Source organism: Euleptes europaea, chromosome 8 (genome assembly GCF_029931775.1).
Source record: "Euleptes europaea isolate rEulEur1 chromosome 8, rEulEur1.hap1, whole genome shotgun sequence".
Classification (NCBI taxonomy): Eukaryota; Metazoa; Chordata; class Lepidosauria; order Squamata; family Sphaerodactylidae; genus Euleptes; species Euleptes europaea.
The window spans coordinates 24,995,389-25,019,699 of NC_079319.1; the positions used below are offsets into that span (position 1 = coordinate 24,995,389).

Below are 24,311 nucleotides of genomic sequence, written 5' to 3' on the forward strand. Positions count from 1 at the left end.
AACCCCTTCAGGCAAACTGGACAAGAATCTCTGATACGGCTCTGATCCGCTTGCCCACTGAAAACAGCCGTTATAAATAGCTTGTTTTCATCAGCCCTGTTCTGTTTCGTTTATTGTGCTTGGTTCCAGCCCCCTTAGGAGCTTGCAGCAGATAAAAATGCTTTAATATAAAACATACATGGAAATGTTGCTGAAAGCTAACGTGCGGGCTAAAGCCTATACAAGCAACCCAAAGGAGAACATCTTCCAGTGATGCCAGAAATGCTTAAGCTTTGATGGATCTCCAGAGAAAAAGGAGTTCTGTTACTTGCAGAAAGTTGCTTCCATATGTGTATGGGCCCAGTAATTCATCTATCTGTTAATAAAGAGGGTGCCCCTGTAGGTTGAGAGTTGAACTGGGGAAATGGGGGGAAGCAGAATAGGGCCAGCATGGCGTAATGATTGGAGGGCCAAATTAGGACCAGGGCGACCCAGGCTCTAATTCCCACAAAGCTTCCTGAATGGCCATGGCCCGCTCTCTCTTTCCCTGCCTAGCCCCCTTCGCTTTGAGGCTAAATTAGGCAGGAGTGATCCCTGTATGCCACCCTGAATTCCTTGGAGGAAGGAAGGATAAAAAGGTGATAAATAAAAATGACAGGTAACTTTCTGAAGCAGGGCAGAGTGGGACAGGCTGATCCTCTCGGCTGATCCTGCATTAAGCAGGGGGTTGGACTAGTTGTATGCCCCCTTCCCAACTTTATGATACTAGGCTCTGAAGGCACAGCTTCTGCTGTCTATGAGGCCTGGACCTTGCCTGTATGTAATTTTCACTTTCCCCAAAAATGGGCACAATAATTTCCAATGCTGTTTTGTCACTTTTTAGAAAAACAGCACAAATTTCACTCTAAGATTTTGGTGGTTTTCAGGGCCAGGAGTTTTGTGCCTGAGGGGCAGCTGCCTCTGTATCCGCCCGAGCAGCCCCCAAATGCCTCAGACGGTATTAATTGCCCTTGACTGATCTTTGATGAAAGAAGGACGTGTAAAGTTGACACAGTAATGTATGGCACCCCATTTTCTCTCCTTTATCTTCAAGCCACAGCATTTAATCAAAATTTTATATATTTTTTACTTTTAGGTGCAATGGAAAAAATCTGTCACATCTTTGAAGACACCTTCTACTCTTGAGGGTAAAGCAAGTAAAAGTGAACTTTCATCTACACCAAGCTTTACAGGATACGGTCGACAGGTGAATGATCAAGCACTGACCATATAAATATGATTGTTTCGATAGCAAGGAAGAGATCCTCTTCCTTGATGCTGCTGTGTCACTGTTCATAGGCTATTCAGAGAGCCAGCATGGTGTAGTGGTTAAGAGCGGTGGAGTCTGATCTGGAGAACCGGGTTTGATTCCCCACTCCTCCACATGAGCGGCCGAGGCTAATCTGGTGAACTGGATTTGTTTCCCCACTCCTACACATGAAGCCAGCTGGGTGATCTTGGGTTAGTCACACTCTCTCAGCCCCACCTACCTCACAGGGAGTCTGTTGTAGAGAGGGGAAGGGAAGGTGATTGTAAGACGGTTTGATTCTTCCTTAAGTGGTAGAGAAAGTCAGCATATAAAAAACAACTCTTCTTACTCTTCTTCCTCTTGTCCTTCTTCTCCCCCCCCAAAACAGCACTGATACATACTGGGTCTCTGTGTATAGCATGCATGCGCAGCTAATTCCTCTCTTCATTCTTCATTTCCCCACAGCCCTACATAAATTAGTGAAGTAATACTATTGCCTAGACCAGATTATGGACCATTTCTGATACAGTCAATCTCAATCCTGCAATGCAGATAATTGAAATGAAATCTAACAGTGCAGTCCTGAACAGTTGTGTGTGTGTGTTAAGGGTCTGTCAAGTCACTTCTGACTTATGGTGAGCCTATGAATTAATAACCTATAAAACATCCTATCGTTAATAGCCTTGCTCGGGTCTCGCAAACTGAGGGCTGCATGTCCGAGCTTGGTGCTTCCACCAGCTTCGTAGAAGGAACTACAGTCCTCCTCCTGTGCTCCCTTCAGGCTCGCCCTTAAAAGGCCATCCTGGGGTTGGGATAGCCCCAGCTTCTCCAATCCCATTGGCCACTGGGTCAGGGTTTCTGATTTACCCTGGGCCAATGGAGGAGTTCAATGTGGGACCCTCCCCCTTTGCTCCTCCCCCCTGGGAACCTTCAAATACCTGTGTGGTCAGCCTGGCCATGCCCAAGAAGGCTGCAGTTTGCCATCCCTGCCCTTGCTCCAACCTCCATTGTGTTCTGGATGGGATGCTGGGACCTCAGCCTGCCTTCCCTGCCTCTTCCTTCCCAACCAATGCCGGATCCTCCCTAGTCTCTGCAGAGCTCACCTCCGCATGGGGTTGCCTCCAAAGCCAATCCATTCTTCCTGCCACCACCAGCTGTTGTGCCATGTTCCGTGGCTGCCCCCAGATCCTTGCTCATTGTCCAACTTTCACACCCTTATATAGTAATGGGGAATAGTACAGTATGAATTATCCTGATATTGGTTGCCAGCAACACATCCTTACACTTCAGAATCTTTTCTAGCTCTTTCATGGCTGCCCTTCTCATTCTCAGTTGCTTTCTGATTTCTTGGTTGCAGTCTCCCTTCTGGTTGACGGTGGAGCCAAGGAACAGAAAGTTTTGAACAATTTCAAGACTTCAAATCCACTGAAGTCAGGGTAATTGCACTGGTGCTTTTCCTGCTTCCCCATAACATCCTGGTGCATTTTTGCACCTCCAGGGGTTTCCTCAGCTTCTTCTGCGATCTTTCTCAAACCTACTTTACTGCAAAGTTCTGTCAAAGATGGAGTAAAGCCTGGATGGCTGCTGTGTGAGTGGAAAAGTTTAGATTTCATTGTCCCTGACCTTGTCCCCACCTTGTCCTCTCCCCAACATGGGGGGGGGGATTTTCTGTTTGTTTTATAATTGGCAATCAAGTATCATTATATCATTGCACCATTATAAAAGAGCCAGCATGGTTTAGTGGTTAAGAAGAAGAGTTGGTTTTTATATGCCGACTTTCTCTACCACTTAAGGCAGAATCAAGCCAGCTTACAATTCCCTTCCCTTCCCCTCCCCACAACAGACACCCTGTGAGATAGGTGGAGCTGAGAGACTGTGACTAGCCCAAGGTCACCCAGCTGGCTTCATGTGTAGGAGTGGGGAAATCAACCCGGTCCACCAGATTAGTGTGGAGAAGCGGGGAATCAAACTCGGTTCTCCAGATCAGAATCCACCTCCCCCAAACCACTGCTCTTAACCACTACACCAGAGCAGAGGACTCTAATCCAGATAACCGGGTTCAGTTCCACACCCCCCCACATGAAGCCAGCTAGGTGACCTTGGGCCAGTCACACTTCTTTCAGAACTCTCTCAGCCCATGCAGAGGCAGGCAGTGGCAAGACACCTCCGAACGTCTCTTGCCTTGAAAACCCTACGGGGTCGTCATGAGTCAGATGTGACTTAATGGCTCTCTCACACATGCCATTATTAAAATATGTGTACTAAGTGTTTGACTTAGAATCATAGAATCATAGAGTTGGAAGGGACCACCAGGGCCATCAAGTCCAACCCCCTGCACAATGCAGGAAATTCACAACTACCTCCCCCCTCCACACCCCTAATGACCAGAAGATGGCCAAGATACCCGGCTGACTGGAGTAGGGAAACAGCGGAGAAACTGTGAAAGCCCCATTGCTGCTGGGTTGTATTGGTGCCATCATCAGGGAAACCACAGAAGCCTCCCCCTCTGTGCAAGCCATCATAATAATCTTCTTTTGCAGCTTCAGTTCTTTTTAACAACTGCTTCCATTGTGAAAATGTTGAGATTGCTTATTAGCGAAGCCTCCTGCGGACCCTCCCCCAGCAACCCCCCCCAAAAAGCAGAACACAGTGACTAACTCTTGCTGTTTTATTTTTAGCAACTTTCCTGGTCATATTCAAAGTACATTGAAGCTCTCCAGCAGGAAAGAGTACTTCTGAAGATTCAAGAGGATCTAGAGAAAAAATCATTAGCACCATCAATTTATACAGGCAAGATTTCATCAGATTCTGTGGCTGGAGAGAGATGGTTATGGATCCAGTTACAGCTCATTTTCTTGCAAATGCACAAAGCACCATTTAGATATTCCATTCCCCCTCCCCCACTTTTATCCAGTCTCAGTTACTTAGGATATATACAGTCATACATAATTTCACCAGCAAGTTCACTGTGAAAGAATCATTCACCATATATCAGACACATGTTCTTCCACCTTAAAAGGCAGGATGGATAACAATAGACATCCTGTATTTTGTCTGCCCCTTCCCTTTCCAGGCCTAATAAGAAGTTTGGAGTAGTATGATTGACAACTCTACATGTGGGACTACAGGGTTAAAGAACAAGAATGGGGATCTATATTAACTTCACAAAAATCAGAGTGTTCAAAGGATTCCTCACAATTTTTAGTTTATTTTTAATTTAAACCTTGGCCTCTGGGCTCTGACAGTTGGCCCTCTAGGGCAACTGGTTGGCCACTGTGTGAAACTGTATGCTAGGCTATAGGAACCATCTGGTCTGATCCAGCAGGGCTCTTTTTATGAGGAGACCTATGAAAAGCAGTTAAAATGCTTAGGGCTATTTAGATTGGAAAGAAGGCGGTTAAGGGGAGACATGATAGAGGTTTATAAAATTATGCTTGGTATGGAGAGAGTGGACAGGAGAAGCTTTTCTCCCTCTCTCATAATACTAGAATGTGAGGTCATCTGCTGAAGCTAGAGTGTGAGAGATTCAAAACAGATAAAAGGAAGTATTTCTTCACACAACACATAGTTAAATTGTGGAACTCTCTACCCCAGGATGTGGTGATAGCTGCCATCTTAAAAGGTTTTAAGAGGGGAGTGGACATGTTCATGCAGGAGAGGGGGTATTCATGGCTGCTAGTCAAAATGGGTACTACTCATGATGTGTACCTATTCTCTCCAGGATCAGAGGAGCATGCCTATTATATTAGGTGCTTTGGAACACAGGCAGGAGGGTGCTGCTGCAGTTGTCTTGTTTGTGGGCTTCTTAGGGGCACCTGGTTGGCCACTGTGTGAACAGACTGCTGGACTTGATAGACCTTGGTCTGATCCAGCAGGGCTTTTCTTATGTTCTCATGTTCATAGTTCCTCCTGAGCATTCCCCAGCTCTACTGTTGAACCTGTCACAAAAGGATGGCAGTTTTCTCCTCCTCAGAGCTTTGAATTGTCTCTCCTTGTCTCTTTATAGTAAAAGATTGATTGGACCTTTCTCACTGCTCTTCATAACTTAGTTACAAGTCAGCTTATTCAGTTGCTTAGGTTACTGGCTGCCTAGGTTACTGCTTTCCCTTACTGTATGCATTCCACATTACAGTTTTTGCATCCTTTGTATTTATTTATTACATTTTTATTCCACCCTCTTTCCAAGGAGTTTAGGGTACATATACATGTTCTCTCCCCTTCTTATCCTCACAACAGGCAGATTAGGCTGTGTGTTCCTTAGGCACATGTCAATGTAGATACATCCTGCTTTCCAGTTTGAGCAGGGCTTCTGAGAGCCACCATTGGCCATGGACAAAGATTCCACCCCCCCATATGACCCTGATCCAAACCATATGTCTAAGTTTGTAATTTTATAGTTGTACACACATACATGTGTGTACCAATACAGGATACACTTCTTACATTTGATGAAGTGGAGTGTATTTCACAAAAAGTCATATCACAATTAATATTTAGTAAATAACAGTAAGAAATGTATTTACATTTACCCTTGTACCTTTACCTACCACAAAAGCAGGGGCTAGTTGATTATGTAGTGGTGCTGGATAAGAAGTACTGGGATCACTGGGATTGATATTGCTGACATATTTTCTAAAAAGATTATGTCATTTGTCATATAACATGAAGCTTAGTATTTACAGTAGCAAAGTAGCATTTGCAAAAGGATACTAGGGGGATTAACGCATGGACAGAATGTTCTTGGTTCGCTCCTCCCTTATCTCACAATATTTTAATCCGAGACTGGATAGTCAAACGCATGACGCTAGTCCATCCCACTATAAATCCGAAGCAAGTAGCTGCTGGAGGCTCCCCGTGCGTTTGAGCCACCCATATAATGTGGGATAGTAGTGGAGTGACCGCCGTGTCATTTCCCAAGTATTGGCTGAGGGGTTATCCAATCAAAGGCCGATTCTCCCCTTTTTTTTCTTGGGACACCAGTGTTCCGGTATACTATCGTGATGATGTTAAGTACCCCCCCTACAGGGCTGGTCGGGGGGGGGGGTCTGTCTGGCCTGGAGAGGGTCGGGGCTTGAGGCGCCTCTTCAGCCTCAGACCAGTCCGAGGGAGAGTCTGAGCTTTCCTCTCCCTCAGAGGCTACCCGGGTGGCTCTATGCTCAGCCAGCCTGGTCACAGCCTGCTTCCTCCCTGGCTACAGCTCTCCTCTGGCCTTTTATACTCTTCAGGCCAGAGAAGCTCTGCCCCTTCCACCCTCTGCCCTCCCCCTGGAAGTCCATAAAAGGAGCTCTCCTTCCCCCTCACGTCACTTCCCTTCCTAGCCAGCAGCACGGCTCGCACCTGCCCCGCCCTTGCTCACCCGCAGCTCAGCTGTTTGTCGGGGCTGGGAGCTTGAACGCAAGGAGGTTAGTAGCGGGCTAGTCATGTGATTACACGCACGCCGGCGTTCCAGCAATGTAGCGAAATAAAAAAAAGTAGCGGTTTAGCACTGGAAAGATCGCTAGAAAACAGGGATTGTTTAACCCGTGGGTTTTTTTGTGCTTAATTAGCGCCTAAGGTGGGTCCGATGCGCAGCCCTTGGATGGTCATGCGTTTAGACCACGGGAATTCGCTACTTTTAAGGCACAAAGGCGAGACAAATTGGCCATGCGTTAAACCCCTAGATTTCTTACCAATACAACCACCACCACCTACTGCCTGAATAGCACTTAAAATATAATAAAAAATCTAATTGGGGGTGGTGGTGTTCTAACTTCTGTTCCATATATGTAACCACTAAGACAGTTTAACATTCCATTACCATGCATGTAAAGCGGGGGAATGCACCCTTTTACTGCTTTGATAGATTATGGGAAAATATTAACTCCTCCCCACCCCCTGGCTTCTGTTCATAATATTAACAAGGGTTTGCTGCTACACTACTATTGAGTACGTTCTAAGTTGCCAACCAAAGATGAGAAGGAGTTATGACCAAGACTGACAAATAAAGGAGGGGAGAAATGGAAGCGGGGAGAGAGAAATGAAGGCATATCATGAAAGAAAGAGAGCAAAAAGAAGGAAGGTGTGGAAAAGAGGAAGAGAAGTTGAGAAAAGGGGAAAGCTTGTTTTATTTTCTACAATACACTAAGAGGAAAGATCTGGATGAGCAGAAAACTATGGAACTGGGTGGAAGGAAAGGAAAAGAGAAACATTACTGGAAACAACAACCTTGTTAGGAGGCTGCAGCCTGCCAATGACTCTAGCAGCTATGAGCTGTGCTGGCTGGGTCATGCCTTGCTCCAGTGCTGGCTTGGTTGATGGGTTAAGCAGGATATGCAAGTGTTTGACTCCTAGTAGTAAACTTTGCAGGAAGCAGCACTATTGCTGTTTACTGTGCTTTACCTTCCCTGTGCCCCTAGTGGCTTCAGTGTAGAACTGCATTAGAAGTAAAATAAATTGAGATGCATTCTGAATGCAGCATGACGCTGGCTTTACGGACTCTCCAGCTGACTTGGGCCCCAGGAGTTTTGTTCCCTCCAGTTTCCCCCTCTTGGCAGTCCTGAGTTTGAGCCCAAATCTATGCCAAAGTAGCTTGGTGTCCAGATTTACTGGCCTGATATGTATGTGAGAGAGAAGCTGGTCCTTACACCAAGATGAGGAATGGGGTGAGATGGAAGCAAAACAAAAGCAGCTTTGTAACAAGGGCTCCCCAGTCTGAGTCTAACCACTGTACAACACTGCTTCTTGTTTATCATTGTGGTACTACTTCACAGATCTTACTATCAGTTATAGTCCATATATTTGTTGGGCTGACCATGCGAGTTTGAAGCATCTCCTAAAGCTTCACCCTGCAAAGCTGTAGTCTTTTCTGTAGTTCTTGTTTTCTGTAGATTTGTCTGTTTGTTTTGCAATCCAGGTATGTCATCCATTTTCACTCTGAAGAATCATCAGCCATGGGGACCAGAAAAACCTACTGCCTCAACCACCTTTGCCTCCGCTTTCGTGAAACAACGTAGTTTTCATTGAGAACCTGCAAGTATGTCATAAGGAGATTTAACGTGTTTCAGTTTGGTGGTTTTGCATTATGTCACCAGTTTCTTAGTAATCTGTGTTTTCCTATTGCAAACAAATTCCCTTGGGGTATTGCTGATATTGTTACTCAGTATTCAATCCAGAACTGGAACTCAACTAGGACTGTTTCTGCATTTGCTTTGCTCTGCCTTGGCTTACTTACTGCAGCATTGTTTCGTGGTGCATCTACAAGACATCATCCTCTGTTCATCTTTCCCCCTGTATTTCCCCCTACTTTGCAGCAGTCTTTCTTAAAACTGGTTTGGTACAATTGTTTTGGAAAGATCACAGTCAAAGGGCCTTTGGATGCCATGTGGATGGGAAAGTGTGCATTTTTGTAGGTCCCGCCCACATTGGTGCCATTTTCATTGCCTTAGCCTCTGTGGCACCCATCCCCCCATTGGAGGGATTGGCTAGAGCTTTTTAAAAATCAGTAATTGACAGATTGCTATAGCATTATAACATTACATCGATCTACTATTTCCCAGCTTTCATTTTTAAAAAGAATAAGTCTCTAGCCCTTTTTAGTTGTGGAGTTGTAAGATGAAATGTGCAGGCTGTGCATTTCCTCTTACAGCTTTGCAATAAAAGGTGCTAGAGAGGTACTTAAAAAAATGAAAGTTGGAAATAGTAGATCATCCAGTAGATCATTTTAATGCTATAGCTATCTAGCAAGTCCAATTTTTTTTTAATCAAAGCTGTTGGAAGGGGGTGGTAAGGGAAGTGTCAGGGAAACTATCATGTGGATGCTGGATTGCTCTTGCGAGAGCTACATGTAGAAGCAGCCGGGGTACAAAATATATACCTGATACCTTAATTATACGTTTTCTACTAGTTTGATGGACTGGTAAGTTTTGATGTCGTGGTCACAGTATCCTCTTCTCATGTGTATACATCTGTCCAGGTGTGTTTGCTGGCTGGCAGTGGCAGAGGCCATCTTTGCTCCAGCCTGTCCACTACATGCTCTGTGTTCCCTTCTGTGCATCTCTGACTTCATTCTTTTGAGATTCTGCTTGCAGTGTGGAAATGCTTCTTCTGCTGGGCTGGGTTCCTTTCTCTCTCTAGTTTTGCCAACGTCCACTTTTACAAGAGTAACTTACGTTGGCCTTGTGTTTTTTTAATCTCATCTCCCCATCTGCACAATGATGTCACACCAACATCACCAGCTTCTTGGTCAAATATTAATATTGTTCATTCTCTCATCCAAAGTGAAGCGCTTCTAAGCCCCGTGGGATTCGTTAAGCTTGTACCTAACATTCCTAATGTTTTTAAATTTTGGCTTTTACACTTGCATTTACAAATGTGTGTAAAGTGCTGTCAAGTGGCAGCCAACTTATGGCGATCCTATAGGGTTTTCAAGGCAAGAGAAGTTCAGAGATGGTTTGCCACTGCCTGCCTCTTCCTAGCAACCCTGGACTTCCTTGGTGGTCTCCCATCCAAATACTGACCAGGGGCTGACCTTTCTTAGCATCAGAAGATCTGATGAGATCAGGCTAGCTTGGGGCTATCCAGGTCAGGGCATGTGCACATTTACTTGGCAGTAATTCAGTTGTGGAACATATTCATGAGTAAACATATATAGGATCCCATAATTTTCACTGTTACAAAGCGTTCACTTTTTTAAGATCCCCAAACCACCTTGTCTCAATGAAGGCTGAAATCATATGCCTGTTTACTCATAAGTCCCACTGAATAATGTGTAATTTCTTCTGGGTAACCGTACATAGGTAAAGGTAGTCCCCTGTGCAAGCACCAGGTCATTCCTGACCCATGGGGTGACGTCACATCCCGACGTTTCCTAAGCAGACTTTGTTTACGGGATGGTTTGCCAGTGCCTTCCCCAGTCATCTTCCCTTTACCCCCAGCAAGCTGGGTCCTCATTTCACCGACCTCGGAAGGATGGAAGGCTGAGTCAACCTTGAGCCGGCTACCTGAAACCGACTTCCGTCGGAATCGAACTCAGGTCGTGAGCAGAGCTTTGGACTGCAGTACTGCAGCTTAACACTCTGCGCCACGGGGATCCGTACATAGACTTAAGCTATTCTGCCACACAATCCTTAGGGCCGGGTCATGCTATTCTTTTTCTATAATAAACAGCAATCGGCACCACTGATCACCATTTGTCTGTTCGCAAGAAAAATAAAATGTGCATCCCCCGGCTCTTTCCAACTTGAATGAAATGTTTGTGAGAATTATAATTCAAATTAAATACCAGTTCCATTATTTGTGGTAGTGTGCTCTATGTAGTATCGTGAAACATTCATGCATTGACATTTCAACCCTAATACATAGTATAATGGCAGGACGATGCATTTGAAAACCAAGGCCAGCAGCCAAACAAGTACATACCCATAGCTAGGGCTGTTGAATTAAAAAAAATTCGGTATAGTTCGGATTCGGCTGAATTCAGCCCGTTTAGATTCGGGATATGCCGAAGTCCGAACTCCCCCACTTCGGGTCCGTGCAATTCGGCAGGAATTCAAAGTTCGGGGAAAAAATTTGGCCGAATAAAGCCATTAAAAACACAACCGCGCCTTTCCGCGGCTCTGGGGGGCATTTTTGGGGGTAGAGGTCCCAAACTTTCAGCGGAGCTTCAAAGGACCCTTCTTGCCAGACCCCCCAAGTTTTGTAAAGATTGGGTCAGGGGGGACTGAGATATGGGCCCCGAAAGGGGTCCCCCCACCCTTAATGTGCATGTCTGAGCAGAGCTTGCCGCCCACACACAAAGCTCCCAGCCCCGACAAACAGCTGATGAGAGCAAGGGCGGGCAGGTGCAAAGAAGTTTGCAAAGCAACACAACTGCAAAGCAACACAACTGCAAAGCAACACCTTTGCAAACATGCAAAGGGCGGGGCAGGTGCTAAGAAGTTTGCAAAGCAACACAACTGCAAAGCAACACTGCAAAGCAACACCTTTGCAAACATGCAAAGCAACACCTGACACCTGGGAGTTTGCAAACCATGCAAAGGGACAGAGGCAGCTAGCTATGCATAATGAGCAGGAGGGGTGGAATTTCCCCTTTTGCATGGGACTTGGGACCAGGAAAATGCATTCTTTAAGTCACCATTTGAAAATCAGTTTTAGCAAGCGTCAAAATAGACCTAACCGTCGTATGAATGAGGGAAAAACTGAGGACATACAACTGAAGCCCCCCCTCAAACCAGGGAGAGAGAGACTCAAGGGGGCACACACCCCCAGGCAGAACGGGCAAAAGCCCCCTTTGGCTTCCCCCCCCCACCCACAGAAACTGCTCCCTCCCCACACAAACACAGACTCTGCTTCTCCCCCCCACACACACACAGGAGAAAAAGTATAGATTAAAGCCCCCAAAGGGGTCTTACTGTGGCTGTCTTCTGTTCCATCAAGAGGGACTGGGAGGAGGACTGGGTAATCCAAGACGATTCCATTTAAGCACGGGACATTTTGCTCTGGAGATGCATACAGGATCGGGTGATCCATTCATCCCAATAGGGAAAAGGGAAAAGGGGAAAGCCCATATCTCGGGGTCCCCTGACCCAATGTTTACAAAACTTGGGGGGTCTCTTAAGAAAGCTTGTCTGAAGCTCCGCTGAAAGTTTGGGGTCTGTACCCCCAAAAATGCGCCCCCTGCAGCCATGGAAAGAGAAAAGGGGGGAGCCGATATTTCTGCCCCCACTGAACCCATCTTTACAAAACTTGGGGGGTCTCTTAAGAAGGCTCGTATGAAGATATCCAGAAGGTTTGGGGGCTGCACCCCCCAAAAAGCGCCCCCTGCAGCCACGGAAGTGGAAAAGGGGGGAGGGAAAAGGGGTGGAGCCCATATCTCGGGACCCCCTGACCCAAAGTCTACAAAACCTGGGAGGGGGGTCTCTTAACAAGGCTCGTCTAAAGCTCCGCTGAAAGTTTGGGGTCTGTACCCCCAAAAATGTGCCCCCTGCAGCCACGGAAAGAGAAAAGGGAGCCCATATCTCGGGACCCCCTGACCCAATGTTTACAAAACTTCGGGGGTCTCTTAAGAAGGCTTGTCTGAAGCTCCACTGAAAGTTTGGGGTCTGTACCCCAAAAAATGCGCCCCCTGCAGCCACGGAAAGGACGAATGTGCACAAGCACACCCCCCCACGAGGATTTCTCTCACTCTCTCTGTCTCTCCCCGGCCCGGCCGCACAGCAGCTGATTCCTCCAGTACTCAATCCTGACTGATTGGCCAGAAGAAGACCCAGCTTGGCCACCGATTGGCTGGGGGAGGAGAATGCTGCTTACTAACGGCCCCGAATTTGCCGGATTTATTTGTGAACTCATGAACTTGCTGAATTCGGCTCCCCCGGTTTCCCGCCATTTTTGAGTTCGGTTTGTCCCGAACTAAAAACCACCGAATCAGGGGAAATTCAGCTGTTTTTCGGTTCAGGCCGAATCGACAGCCCTACCCATAGCTGAAGATCAGCCTTTTCCCATTCTGTCCAGCCTGCCAGTTAAGTACTTCTTCCCAAGCCCTGCTCTCTGTGCCACTTATGCCTGCAGAAGTGAGGAGGGTGGCAAGCAAAGACAGGGCTTTTTCAGTGGTGACACCTCGCCTTTTCAGTGGTGGCACCTGGTTGGCCACTTTGTGAACAGACTGCTGGACTTGATGGGCCTTGGTCTGATCCAGCAGGGTCTTTCTTATGTTTTTAGATTCTTTGGGATGCCTTTTCCCTTGAGGCTGACCTGGCACCTACCTTCCTGTCATTCAGGTGCTGGCCAAAATGTTTCTTTTCACCCAGGCTTTTAACTAAGGAGTTCCTTCCTGTTTTAGCTATTTTTATTCTCTGCCTCTAGCCTAACAGTGAATTCTTGAGCCTGGGGGCCGAATGGGCTTCGGAGGCACCCAGACCCCAACGCTGGTGTCCATGCCACTTGCGCCATGCAAACTGTCACGGATGCTGGCGTAGTGCCGCTTGAACCGGCTCCCTTGGACTGCCGTGGCAGCGTGGCCCTCAGACGTTGGCTCGGCTTCCCGGCAACATCCTGTCAGCACAAGTCCTTGCACTGAAGTATCGGGAAGCGCTCCCGGGGCACTCTAGGGGGTGGAGCTGCCAGTAGGCAGACTCATAATCCCTTTCAGGCTGGGAACGCCTCCTTACACTTCAGTGGTGCTGCACCAGGTTTTTGCTAGTGCAGCATAACTTTTCTCTATGGGGCTCCCCCCAGGGCTGTTTTAATAGCATTATGGGCCCCTGGGCAAACCAGTGTGCTGGGGCCCCTACGACAACCACTCACAGGAATAAAAAGTTTAGTATAGTCTAGACTACTGTGTAGTACTATTTATTTATGGCAAGTCACTTAAAATACACAGATTAGCATAGGGCCCCTATGCTCATGGGCCCCCCGGGCAAGTGACCATCGGGCCCATGTGTTAAGATGGCCCTGGCTCCCCCCCTTTTTAATTTTTAAGTTAAAAAATGTCCCTTTTCCTCCCTGCAGCGGCCGCAAAGCCTCCTTGGAGGCATTTCTGCCATGCTGTCCCCAGCTACTGCAGGCTTCAGGAATGAGCTATAAGGGCTGTTTCATGGACAGTTTTAGGCTTTATGCTGGTTTTATGTCAGTAGCTTGTTTTTATAGCTTGGTTTATTATTGATAATTCTTATTTTTAAAAATGATTTATTTATTTTTTTTTCTCCTTTGTGAGCCATCTTGAGCAGGGCTCTAGCGAGGTGGTTTATAAATTTTCTAAATAAATCAAATAAATGTTGACATTTGTGTTTCCCAAACAGCAGCCTTCGCCCTTGGTATGGGCCAAACCACGGTGACTTTCACAGTACAGGCCTTCCCAAGATCTTTTCATTCTCTCTTTCAAGCTTGGCCTAAACATTCATATTTACTTAATTTAACTGCTTTTATAACTTTTAAAATGATATTTCTGACATTGCACGCCTCATAAGCTAGTGGTTGGGAAACATATAAGATGTTTAAAAAGGCATTCTGCATGAAAGGAACATTTTTTTTAAATCACAGCAGCAGAAAGCTTGAAATTCTTTTCGTTCTTTCCTGTTTGTCACGCTGAATTATGTTAAAATGTATTATTTTGTCTTACTAGGAATCTTTGCTGTTAGATTCAAATATTGTGATCATATCTTGTAATCTTATTATTGATTGACTGATGTTATCATATCGTATTTTGAAACCCACTTACTGACACTGAAACCCACTTAGTAACAACAACAACAAAACGTTCTTTTTCAGGTCTTAAATAAGGAATGTGATGAAGAAACGATAAATTTGCAGCTACTCGTGGGCGTAGTCTACAGTAGAAATAAACGAATGTAGGCAACAGACTGCTCTGTTTTCCACAGTACATCAAGAGATATCTTCCAGCAGAACCAGCAACAGAGAAGCACCTACTCCAGTTCATTCAGGGCTGGCTGGAGTGGTCTTATTTGAATTTAGCAAACTCAGATGGGTACCTTTCCTCTGGGATTGAGGAGTTGTGCATCAACAGTATTCCAATGTGTAAACACACACACATCCTCTGTGAAGTACAGATCTTGTTGTAATATGGAGTGAAGGGGGGAATGTGGTCCAGATGGAGGGGGTTGCTAGTGTGATTTTTGCTGCCGGTATCTCCCACTGGTTGGAAACGGTGTTGCCAAAGGATGCCTGGGTGTCCGTTCTTGCTTTCCAAATTACAAAACACTCCTCTTGCTTTCTGGCACATTGAAGTGGCAGCAGGAGGAGTGCTGAACCATCGCGAAGGTAGCTCAGTGGTAGAGGATCCAGTCATTCATTCCTAGTTTTTAGAGCAGGGGTGGGGAACCTTTTTTCTGCCAAGGGCCATTTGGATATTTATAACATCATCCGCGGGCCATACAAAATTTTCAACTTAAAAATTAGCCTGCTATATTTGGTCAAAAATTTAACCAAGAGGCACGACAGGAGACGGCTCCGAGTGTCTGCCACGTAGAGCGACTTACTTCTGAGCTCCGCCGTCCCCAGCTGGGCCCAAGATATTCAGGCAGGGTGGCATCCTTCTGAGCTAGAGATCTGCCAGGACCCATGAAGGGCCAGACCAAATGATTTTGCGGGCCTTATATGGCCCCCGGGCCTGAGGTTCCCCACCCCTGTTTTAGAGGATCTTGGGTATAAGGCTGGGAAAGATTTTTGCTTGACACCTTGGATCATCCCTCAAACTATACTAAGACACATGAACCATCAGTCTGAGTCTGCTGATTGTGGACTTCATGTATGGTTCTAAACGGTCATTTGTTTTTCATTCATTACACCAAGTCTTTGCATTTTCCCTCTATACATGTGGGTGGGGATGTTGCATTTCTTTTTCCGACCATAGGAAAACTTTATATTTCTTGCTGAGGAACAGTTCACTGCTGTTATCACTGCTGTGTGGAGTGTGGTTGCATGAGTGTTGTGGGCTCAGATTCCACTGAATACGTCTTATGGCCATTGATGTGTTTTTTTCCCTGCTCCACTGCGTTCCCGGCTTCTAAAGAGAAAAGATCATCAAATGATTTTTAAAAGGGGGGTAAAGCACAGCCCTGTCACTTTGTGAGCCTTTGGGGTTTCTTACTGATCCATTTACCAGCAGAAGGCTTGTCGTTCACATGAACACATGAAGCTGCCTTATACTGAATGGACCCGTGGTCCATCAAAGTCAGTCAGTACTGTCTACTCAGACGGGCAGCAGCTCTCAAGGGTCTCAGGCAGAGGTCTTTCACATCACCTACTTGCCTAGTCCCTTTAACTGGAGATGCCAGGGATTGAACCTGGAACCTTCAGCACTCCAAGCAGATGCTCTACCGCTGAGCCACAGCCCCTCCTCTTACAATGATAGGTTGTGAGTAAGGCTTATGTGCTGTAAGGACTCTGGGGAGGATCTAGCCAATACCTGATCCAAATCAGTGTGGGGCTGAGACACCCTCTGTCAGGTATGGAAGGGAAAGTTTTATCTTCACATAGTAATGTAGCACTTCCCCCCACCCCCCCACAATCAAATGGTAACTCTATACTCTTATATGGGCAGATGTGGAAAGGGTGCACCAATAATGCTGGAGATTAATCTTGCATTCTTTCCTCTTGACTGAAGCCACTTCAGAATCAAGCCTTCTTCTATCTGTATAGTTTGATTCTGGGCTTGGGAGTGGGGTTGATCACAGTTGTATGTGACAACATGTTAGGGAACTGAACTCATGAATCTGCCTTATGCTGAATCAGACCATTGGTCCATCAAGGTCAGTATTGTCTACTCAGACTGGCAGCAGTTCTCCCCAGGACTCAGGCAGGGGTCTTTCACATCAACTGGTACCTGGTCCTTTTAACTGGAGATGCTGAGGATTGAACCTGGGACCTTCTACATGCCAAACAGATGCTCTACCATTGAGCCATAGCCCCTCCCAACTGGCTTTTACATAGAGAGATAATTTTATATATTTGGGTCTGTATGCTTATATTCTGCTGCACTGGAGCATGCTTCTATCCAGTTTTTTTTTTAAAAGGGAAGAATACAAACAGCAACAAAACTATTGTTGCCTCTTTGCTGAATGCCAAGGAAGTATTGTACTTTTGTTCACTGAAAAGGGATTGCAGGAATACTAGGCATCCTTTCTTTTATTGCATAGAAAGGTCCTTAGTGTCTATCCAGGATCAGGCCACGGCCAAATGTGGCTTCTGCCGTAAAGAGCTTTGGAATTAAGAGGCCAGCTTGCTTTTTGTTACGGACTGTTGGCCTGATGCGGATGGGGAATGCTGCAGGATTCGAAGACCTTAGATCTTCCTTCCCTTTCTCACCATCCCAATAAAGTGATGAAGAACTTGAGTACTGGTAAGTGGTTCCAAATTTATCTGTTGGCACATTCTTTTCTTTGCCTTATGACAAACACTTGCAGTCTGAACGGTTCCCTGCTATTTTATAAGCAGAAGTTAGCATAACGGTGGAGCAGCAACATCCATTTTTTCCTGCCAGATTTAACAAGGAAGTGCAATGTCAAGTCAACATATACCCATGTTTTTACATTTGGGTTGCCCCCCATTGCTGTCATACATGTCAGCATGTTCTTTCTTAGTCCCCTACTATATTCTCAAGCAGCTAATAACTAACGTCTCTGTTTATCTTGTTTGGTGGCTCTGCTCTGTGTCATCCTCGTTGTACTTGTTCTAGGAAGGATATTGTCCAGATATCTGTCAGAGAGGATAAAACTTTACATGAATGCTGTCCAGCCTTTCAGAGTTATATCTGCCCGTGCAGTAAAACTACTGTTTCCCTCGTGGCTCTGATGGAGGTGGTGTAAGTGAATGTCTTATTTGCCTGTCATAAATTTTGCTTTGGTATGTTTGCTTCGGCGCAAGGGTCAATTTTTGCATGACTAGCCAACATTCATTCATTGTCTTTTTTTTTAAATCAGGGATGAGACTTCTAGAGTTCAAATGAATGTTGATGTTCCTAAGGATGTCCAGTTAGCAGGCTAAGTGGTCTAAACTGAGTTCAATATGGCTTACTCCTGAGTAAGTGTGCATAGGATTATGGCCTGAGACCGCAGTACTAAACACACTTACAAGGGCTTAAATCCCATTGAACTCCGTGGGAGTTACTTCTGAATAAGTGTTCTTAGGCTTGTGCTACAGATTTAGCTGAAAAGTTCATATACTACCATGTAGCCATTTAGAAATAGAGTTTTAATACTATTTTTCATCTCATAGCTACTTAATGTACATTGACAAATCCATATATTTAATATAATTAATATGTCCATTTATTTCAATTGGAGTGTTCATGTACTTAATCATTAAGGCTAGGCAATATTGCCCTTGTGTTTCTACCACCTAAGTGTCTATTTAAAGCTCTTTTATGATGTTAATATCATTGGGTTAGGGTTTAGATGTGTTTTGGCACATTGGTTTTAAGCAAGAATACACAAAAGAGAGAAACAAAATGAAAGGTGGATGATTAGATTCAAATAACATTCAGTCTTCTGGTCACTAGTTCTTTCTTATTCAGTAGTGATAGAAAGTTCCTGACAGAGGGCATGGCTCTTTGCTGATTTTGCTATCTCAATTCTTCTAGTGATACTTGATTCCAGGCCAATCTGCTAATTAAAGTGCTGTGATTACATAAGACATTTCCACAGGTGGTTCTCAAATTGCTTTTATTACTTTCATTTTTTGCACTTGTGATTTAAATTCAAAATTTAAATAGGCTAGAATATGTGATCGATTTAAAAGTGATGCTCTTTTGTTTTAAATGTAGTATTAATTGCTTTTACTTTCCCAATTACAGGTTTTCTTAAAAGTAACTTATCAAAGTGCCTTCACATGTTCCTGACCTGGGGTTAGGGTTACAGAATACACAGTATATTTTGATAACTATCAGAGCAATCCTCAGCAGATCTACTTGGATTCCTACACAGTGGGGCTTCTTCCCTAGGGTTGCCAACCTCCAGGTAGCAGCTGGAGAACTCCTCCTATTACAAGTGATCTCAAGCCAATAAAATTCAGTTCACCTGGAGAAAATGGCCACTTTGGCAATTGAACTCTATAGCATTGAAGTCCCTCCCCTCCCCAAACCCCACCCTCATCAGGCTCCGCCCCAAAAACCTGCCGCCGGTGGCAAAGAGGGACCTGGCAACCCTATTCTTCCCAGGAAAGCTGTCTTGGGATTGCACTGAAAGCATTTTCATAATGACCTCCCCTTCCAATAGAGGTAACTCCAGCAGATATTGGTGAAGATGCTTGCAAGGCCTATTGTTTAATGTATTATATCTAGCGCCTCCTTCCCCGTTTAATCCTGGTACATATATTACCAGGTGTCCATTGAAAAATAGTTTTTTACATTTTTTTTTAATCTCCTGTGTGTGTGTGTAAAGTGCCTTCAAGTCACAGCCGACTTATGGCTACCCCTTTTGGGGTTTTCATGGCAAGAGATTAACAGAGGTGGTTTGCCAGTGCCTTCCTCTGCACAGCAACCCTGGTATTCCTTGGTGGTCTCCCATCCAAATACTAACCAGGGATGACCCTGCTCAGCTTCCGAGATCTGACGAGATCAGGCTAGCCTGGGCCATCCATGGTAAAAAATACCCTTTTTTAATCTCATAGCTAGAATCTTATAGCTTTTTAAAAAATACACCTTTACTTTAAAAAACTAGAATGTTTTTTTTAATTCTACATGCTCTGCAATTTTCATTCTAAATTTGTTTATATCCTGAATCAATTATATCCTGAATATTAAGCAAATATCTATTAGAAATAGAAAAACCCTTTCCCCATCCAAGTTTTTTTCCCAAGTTTATAGGATACATCTTGCTATGTCTGACGGAAGTACCGTAGTTTAAACTAGACAAGAGAGACAGCTTTGCAGTCACTCCGTGAAGAACTGGGTTGTGTTTTTCGTTTATTGAAATGACATTTAATGGTAATGAAAATAGATACATGGTGCTTTCTTAAAAACAATGTTGTTGATTTATAATAAAAATAGATATAAGATTTCACAATGTATTCTTTAAAAAACATTTTGTACTCATTGCAAAACACAGGAGCTTAACAAAACACACACGTCCACAGTCAGTTTCTGTAGAATTAGTCCCAGTTCTTAAAATAAAGATAACTCAGCTTCCTATGCAACAAACCTGCCGTAAGGATATGCAGCGCAGTAGTCACAATCCAACACCAAGTTAAGCGTGCTCAAGCTCACTCCCATTACATTCCATCCTGGTAAGACCTCTCTGCTGCGCTGGTAAAGCTGAGGAACAGAAGGCTCCTTCTCTCACATGTGTGGATTTGTGAGATAATTCTGCTATCAGACATACCAAGAAATCTACAAAGGGAGGGGGCCAAACCATTAGCCCATCTCTCCTGGGCATCTTCCCAGAGGAATTAAAAGTTCCCTCTCATCTGGGAACATTGCTCGGACTCACTGTATGTATGGAAAAATGCTAGGAAATGGGGAGGCAGGAGTCCTTTCACTTTACACGTGTGCTTGATCGGTAAACATGGAATCTTGCTTTAATAGTAAGATTTAATAGGAAATTTTTATTTATTCATTAGAAAAAAAGGTATATTTGCTTAACTGGAGGCGTGACCAAACTAGATTGCATATATGTGTGTCTGTGTATACACACACACACACACACACACACACACACACACTTTAATTAATTGCCCATTGACTAAGTCTTAAGCATTCATAGTATAAAAAAACAGAGACATAGAAATAAACAATTTTAGAATTAAAACAATGAAAGACTTTATCCATTTGTGTTACAGGGTAAACTTAGTGTTAACAGAGCTATTTGATAGCTTTAGGGCCATTACGTGTGCTAAGTATTTGCTACCTTGTGCACTTTCTCAGTATCTGAGTCTAAATCTGATAAAAGGATCGATATAATCCAGGGTTTTAAAGGGAGACCGTACTTTGGATAGCTTGTACGTAAAATGGCACCCCTTTATTCTTTTGTAAATGAAGAACCTTCTATTTGGCTGTCTTCTTTATAGCCAACATCCCTTTCAGCTGATCTTATTATTGTGCAGACAGACATTTCTTTTTGAAAATGCTGTTAAATAGTATGCCTACACCTGGTAATCTTTACGTATTCTAATCCCTAGCCACTTTTTTAGTTGCTGTCTTCTTTTTGTGTAATTTTGTTGAAATGAAACTTATTTTTTTTTTAATGTAATGGGGGAGTTGTGGGGGACTGGAGGGGGACAGTGCTTTCAAAGAAGAAAACTGAGTGAAAGCAAAACATTAGTTTGTGGCTGCCGTAGTGTGGGTGGAGAATGTGAAAGGAGCCATGCTAATGTTTGCTTTATTTTTTTAAAATATAGCTGAACACTCATGCCATGAAAGTTAGGTTTGGAGAAAGATGCTGGGGGGCAAGGAAATTCATGCCAATGCATGATGTCACTTCTGGTGTAAAACCAAAACTGGTGTCATTGAGTTGGGGCAATATTCTAGGATTTGCCCAAAACTCTATGGTTAACCTAGAGCAGGGGTCTGCAAACTGCGGCTCCCGAGCCGCATGTGGCTCTTTGGCCCGTTGAGTGCGGCTCTCCAAACTTGGTTCGGAGCCCCTGCTCTCGCGCCAGCTCGCGCCGGCAGCCGGACTGCGGAGCCAGCGCGCCTGAGAGAGAGTGAGTGAGCGAGAGAGAGCAGGCGAGCGGGCGCGCTGTCTCTCCCCCCCTGCCGTGGAGAATGGCCAGGTCCCCCTTTCCCTTGCCCTCAATGGTTGGGAGGCTAAAGGCTCCCCTCCCCTCTAGCCGCGCGATTGCTGGGTGGGCGGCTTGGTGGTTCCTGCCCCCCCCCCCGCCCGCCTATCAGCTGTTGGGCGGGGCGGGCTTCCTTTGGTAGACCTGGCCTCCGGCTGAGTCCCATTGGGAGGCCAGGTCTACCCACTGGCTTTCTTGGCGGTAGACCTGGACTCCGAGGAGGGGGAAAAGTCCCCCTTCAGAGGCCAGTTGGCTTCTATGGGCCTCCGAAGGCCAGGTCTACTGCCAAGTAAGCCAATGGGTAGACCTGGCCTCCCAATGGGACTCAGCCAGAGGCCAGGTCTACCAATAGGCTTTTATGGCGGTAGACCAGGCCTCCAGACGAGGACTCCGGACAGGGAGTCAATAAATAAATAAGATCACTATTAAGTATGATATCAAGTTTTACTCAGTGTACCTATAGTTTAATTAAGACTTAAAACTTTAATTAAAGTTTATTAAGTTAATAAACAGTGTACCTACCTATATAGTTTAAGAAATTTGGCTCTCAAAAGAAATCTCAATCGTTGTACTGTTGAAATTTGGCTCTTTTGACTAATGAGTTTGCCGACTGCTGACCTAGAGCATTGCTCCAACAGGATGATATCATTTTTGGTCCCTCCCCCATGTTTCCCCACTGCCCTGTGAAACAGAAGTAGAAAACAGTTGCTGGTGCTGGGAGGTGAAGGTGTGAAGGCCTGGAAAATTGTGGGGGGGTTCTAGGTTTTTCGCCAAGAACTCCCCCTCAATTTTCTTTCCCAATGGAAAAACTGGGAAATTTGGGGGAACAATGTAAAAAACCCTCCTGTGATTCCCCCCTTTTGTAATGAATGAAATGCTTTTTAAAACAAGGGTTTACTCGTCCAAAATGAGTTATATGAATATTTTTATGTAAGGCAATCACCAATATTTTGTAATGATAATTCCTATGTATACTGTAGATATATGCAATATATTTTCAAGGATATGTTCACTGTTTAAATGTAAATAATTTTGACAACAACATGTTATAATGTGTTTAATGAATATATTATTAAAAAGTGCAGTGTTTTCAAAGTTATACGGTTTAACTTGATATCCAAATATGCTGGGAGTCCTACATATTGTGAGTTGACTTTCTGTCCAAATAATATACTTTCTTTTGTTTCCTATGACTTTTATTTGTACCTCTCCAATTGTAAAAATCAAGCTAAATGTGCTAAGGTAGCATAGCGCTCAGCAGTTTGCAGCTCTAAAGTACTGGCTATATTTGCAGTTTGCTTGTAGAAAACGAATTGTTCAATGGGCTTTCAAGGGTGTAACTCTGTTTAGGATTGCACTGTTAAAAAATTAAGTAGGACCCAGTAACATATAATCTACCTTCCCGTCATAGGCAATATCCAGTAGGTATCTGTGACATTTTCACAACCATAGTTCACATGACCACAGTAACCATGAATGTGCAGTGTGGGATGAGAACTGCAGTTTGCCATGAACAGAATGAACAGAATGTTTTGATTTGCATAATAAAAAAACCCATTGTGATCAGCATAGACAAAAGGCATATGTGACAGGGCCTAGAGTAAAGAGGGGAATCTGGTGAGACCGAGTGAAAAAACTGCATCCAGCCTCTTATTTGTAAACACTGATCAGGTCAACAATCACTGATCAGGTCAACAATCACTATCAATCAAATCAGCAGGCCCTAAACCCTGATGCTGCTGTACCCATTACCAAACATCCTGGATTGGAATATATTAATGTGCAAACCCCCTAAATGAATGGCGTATAAGAATATACCTTGCCATTATGGAGTAGAGGTAGAAATCATGTCAAGGTCATTTGTGGAGCTTTTATCCTGGCTACAGGGTGATTGTTGCGGTCACCATTAATTTACTGTCATGGTAACAAAAACATTAAATTCTATACAACCCAAACTGGACCCATCAAGATGAAACCCCTACGTATATGAAGAAATTAAGGTTTATTATTGTTTTCCGAACTACTAAAACCATCTGGTTTATTTGGGATTCTACTAATCTTACTGCTTTTAAACCCCATAAAAAGTGCTGGCACTGGGAACTTGCATTCCCTCCACACTCACAAATCTTGTTCAAGCTGATGATTAAAAATCTAGCTTAATAACGACTAATGCATTCAATGGCTGTAGTAATCACTGGTAACCATCAACAAGTTGATTCATCTCTAGTTGGTCCAAAAATTACAAAAGCTGTTCCTGCATTTCTTGTTTCTATCTATCGTCATATGATTACCCCCAAATTAAAGCATGCAGTACTGGAAACGACTTCAAAGGCCAAGCTTGCACTTCTCTTCGTTCAGCCTTTTTATTGGTTCATGTTTTCCATTTGGCTTCGACATCTTGCTCTAGCTGATGACTTTCTAGAGTTTCATTTATATATATTACAGCTCTGGTTGGTGAGACAAGCTAATTAATACCGGGATGGAGGCTATGGATTGTAGCAATCTCATGCCTCATGCTTGGGGGTGGGGAGGGAGAGATGCTGCTATTTTTTCCATTCTGTATACGGCTCACACTATTCTGAGCGTGCCAAAGTGTGCCTTGCAAAAAAATGTACACCAAATTTAATCAAAATACATTTCACAGGAATTGTTTACACTGTTATCTAGTGCCAGTTCTGTTAATCACTAAGCTTAAACATGTCAACACAGAGGAAACATGAGATCCACTATTTCTTAATTAGATTCTTTTGCAACAAAACAATAAAGTAGAAACAGGCCATTTTACAATGAAAAAAGCGATGCCAAGTATAGTCTAAGCTTTTAAAGGCCTGATACCCTG

General features: G+C 44.4%; 1 protein-coding gene and 1 non-coding gene across 2 annotated transcripts in view; one reads left to right on the forward strand and one right to left on the reverse strand.

Moving 5' to 3' along the window:
• RGS22 (regulator of G protein signaling 22) overlaps positions 1-8,269 on the forward strand; it is an 89,399-nt gene extending 81,130 nt beyond the window's left edge. The window contains exons 25-27 of the mRNA XM_056854883.1: positions 1,115-1,225; positions 3,946-4,057; positions 8,160-8,269. Coding sequence (XP_056710861.1) covers positions 1,115-1,225; positions 3,946-4,057; positions 8,160-8,269 — 333 coding nt within the window. The remainder of the gene's footprint in view (positions 1-1,114; positions 1,226-3,945; positions 4,058-8,159) is intronic.
• Positions 8,270-16,023: 7,754 nt separating this feature from the next.
• TRNAS-GGA (transfer RNA serine (anticodon GGA)) lies at positions 16,024-16,095 on the reverse strand. The gene has a single exon. It is a non-coding gene; the product is annotated as a tRNA-Ser (tRNA).
• Between the last annotated feature and the right edge of the window lie 8,216 nt (positions 16,096-24,311).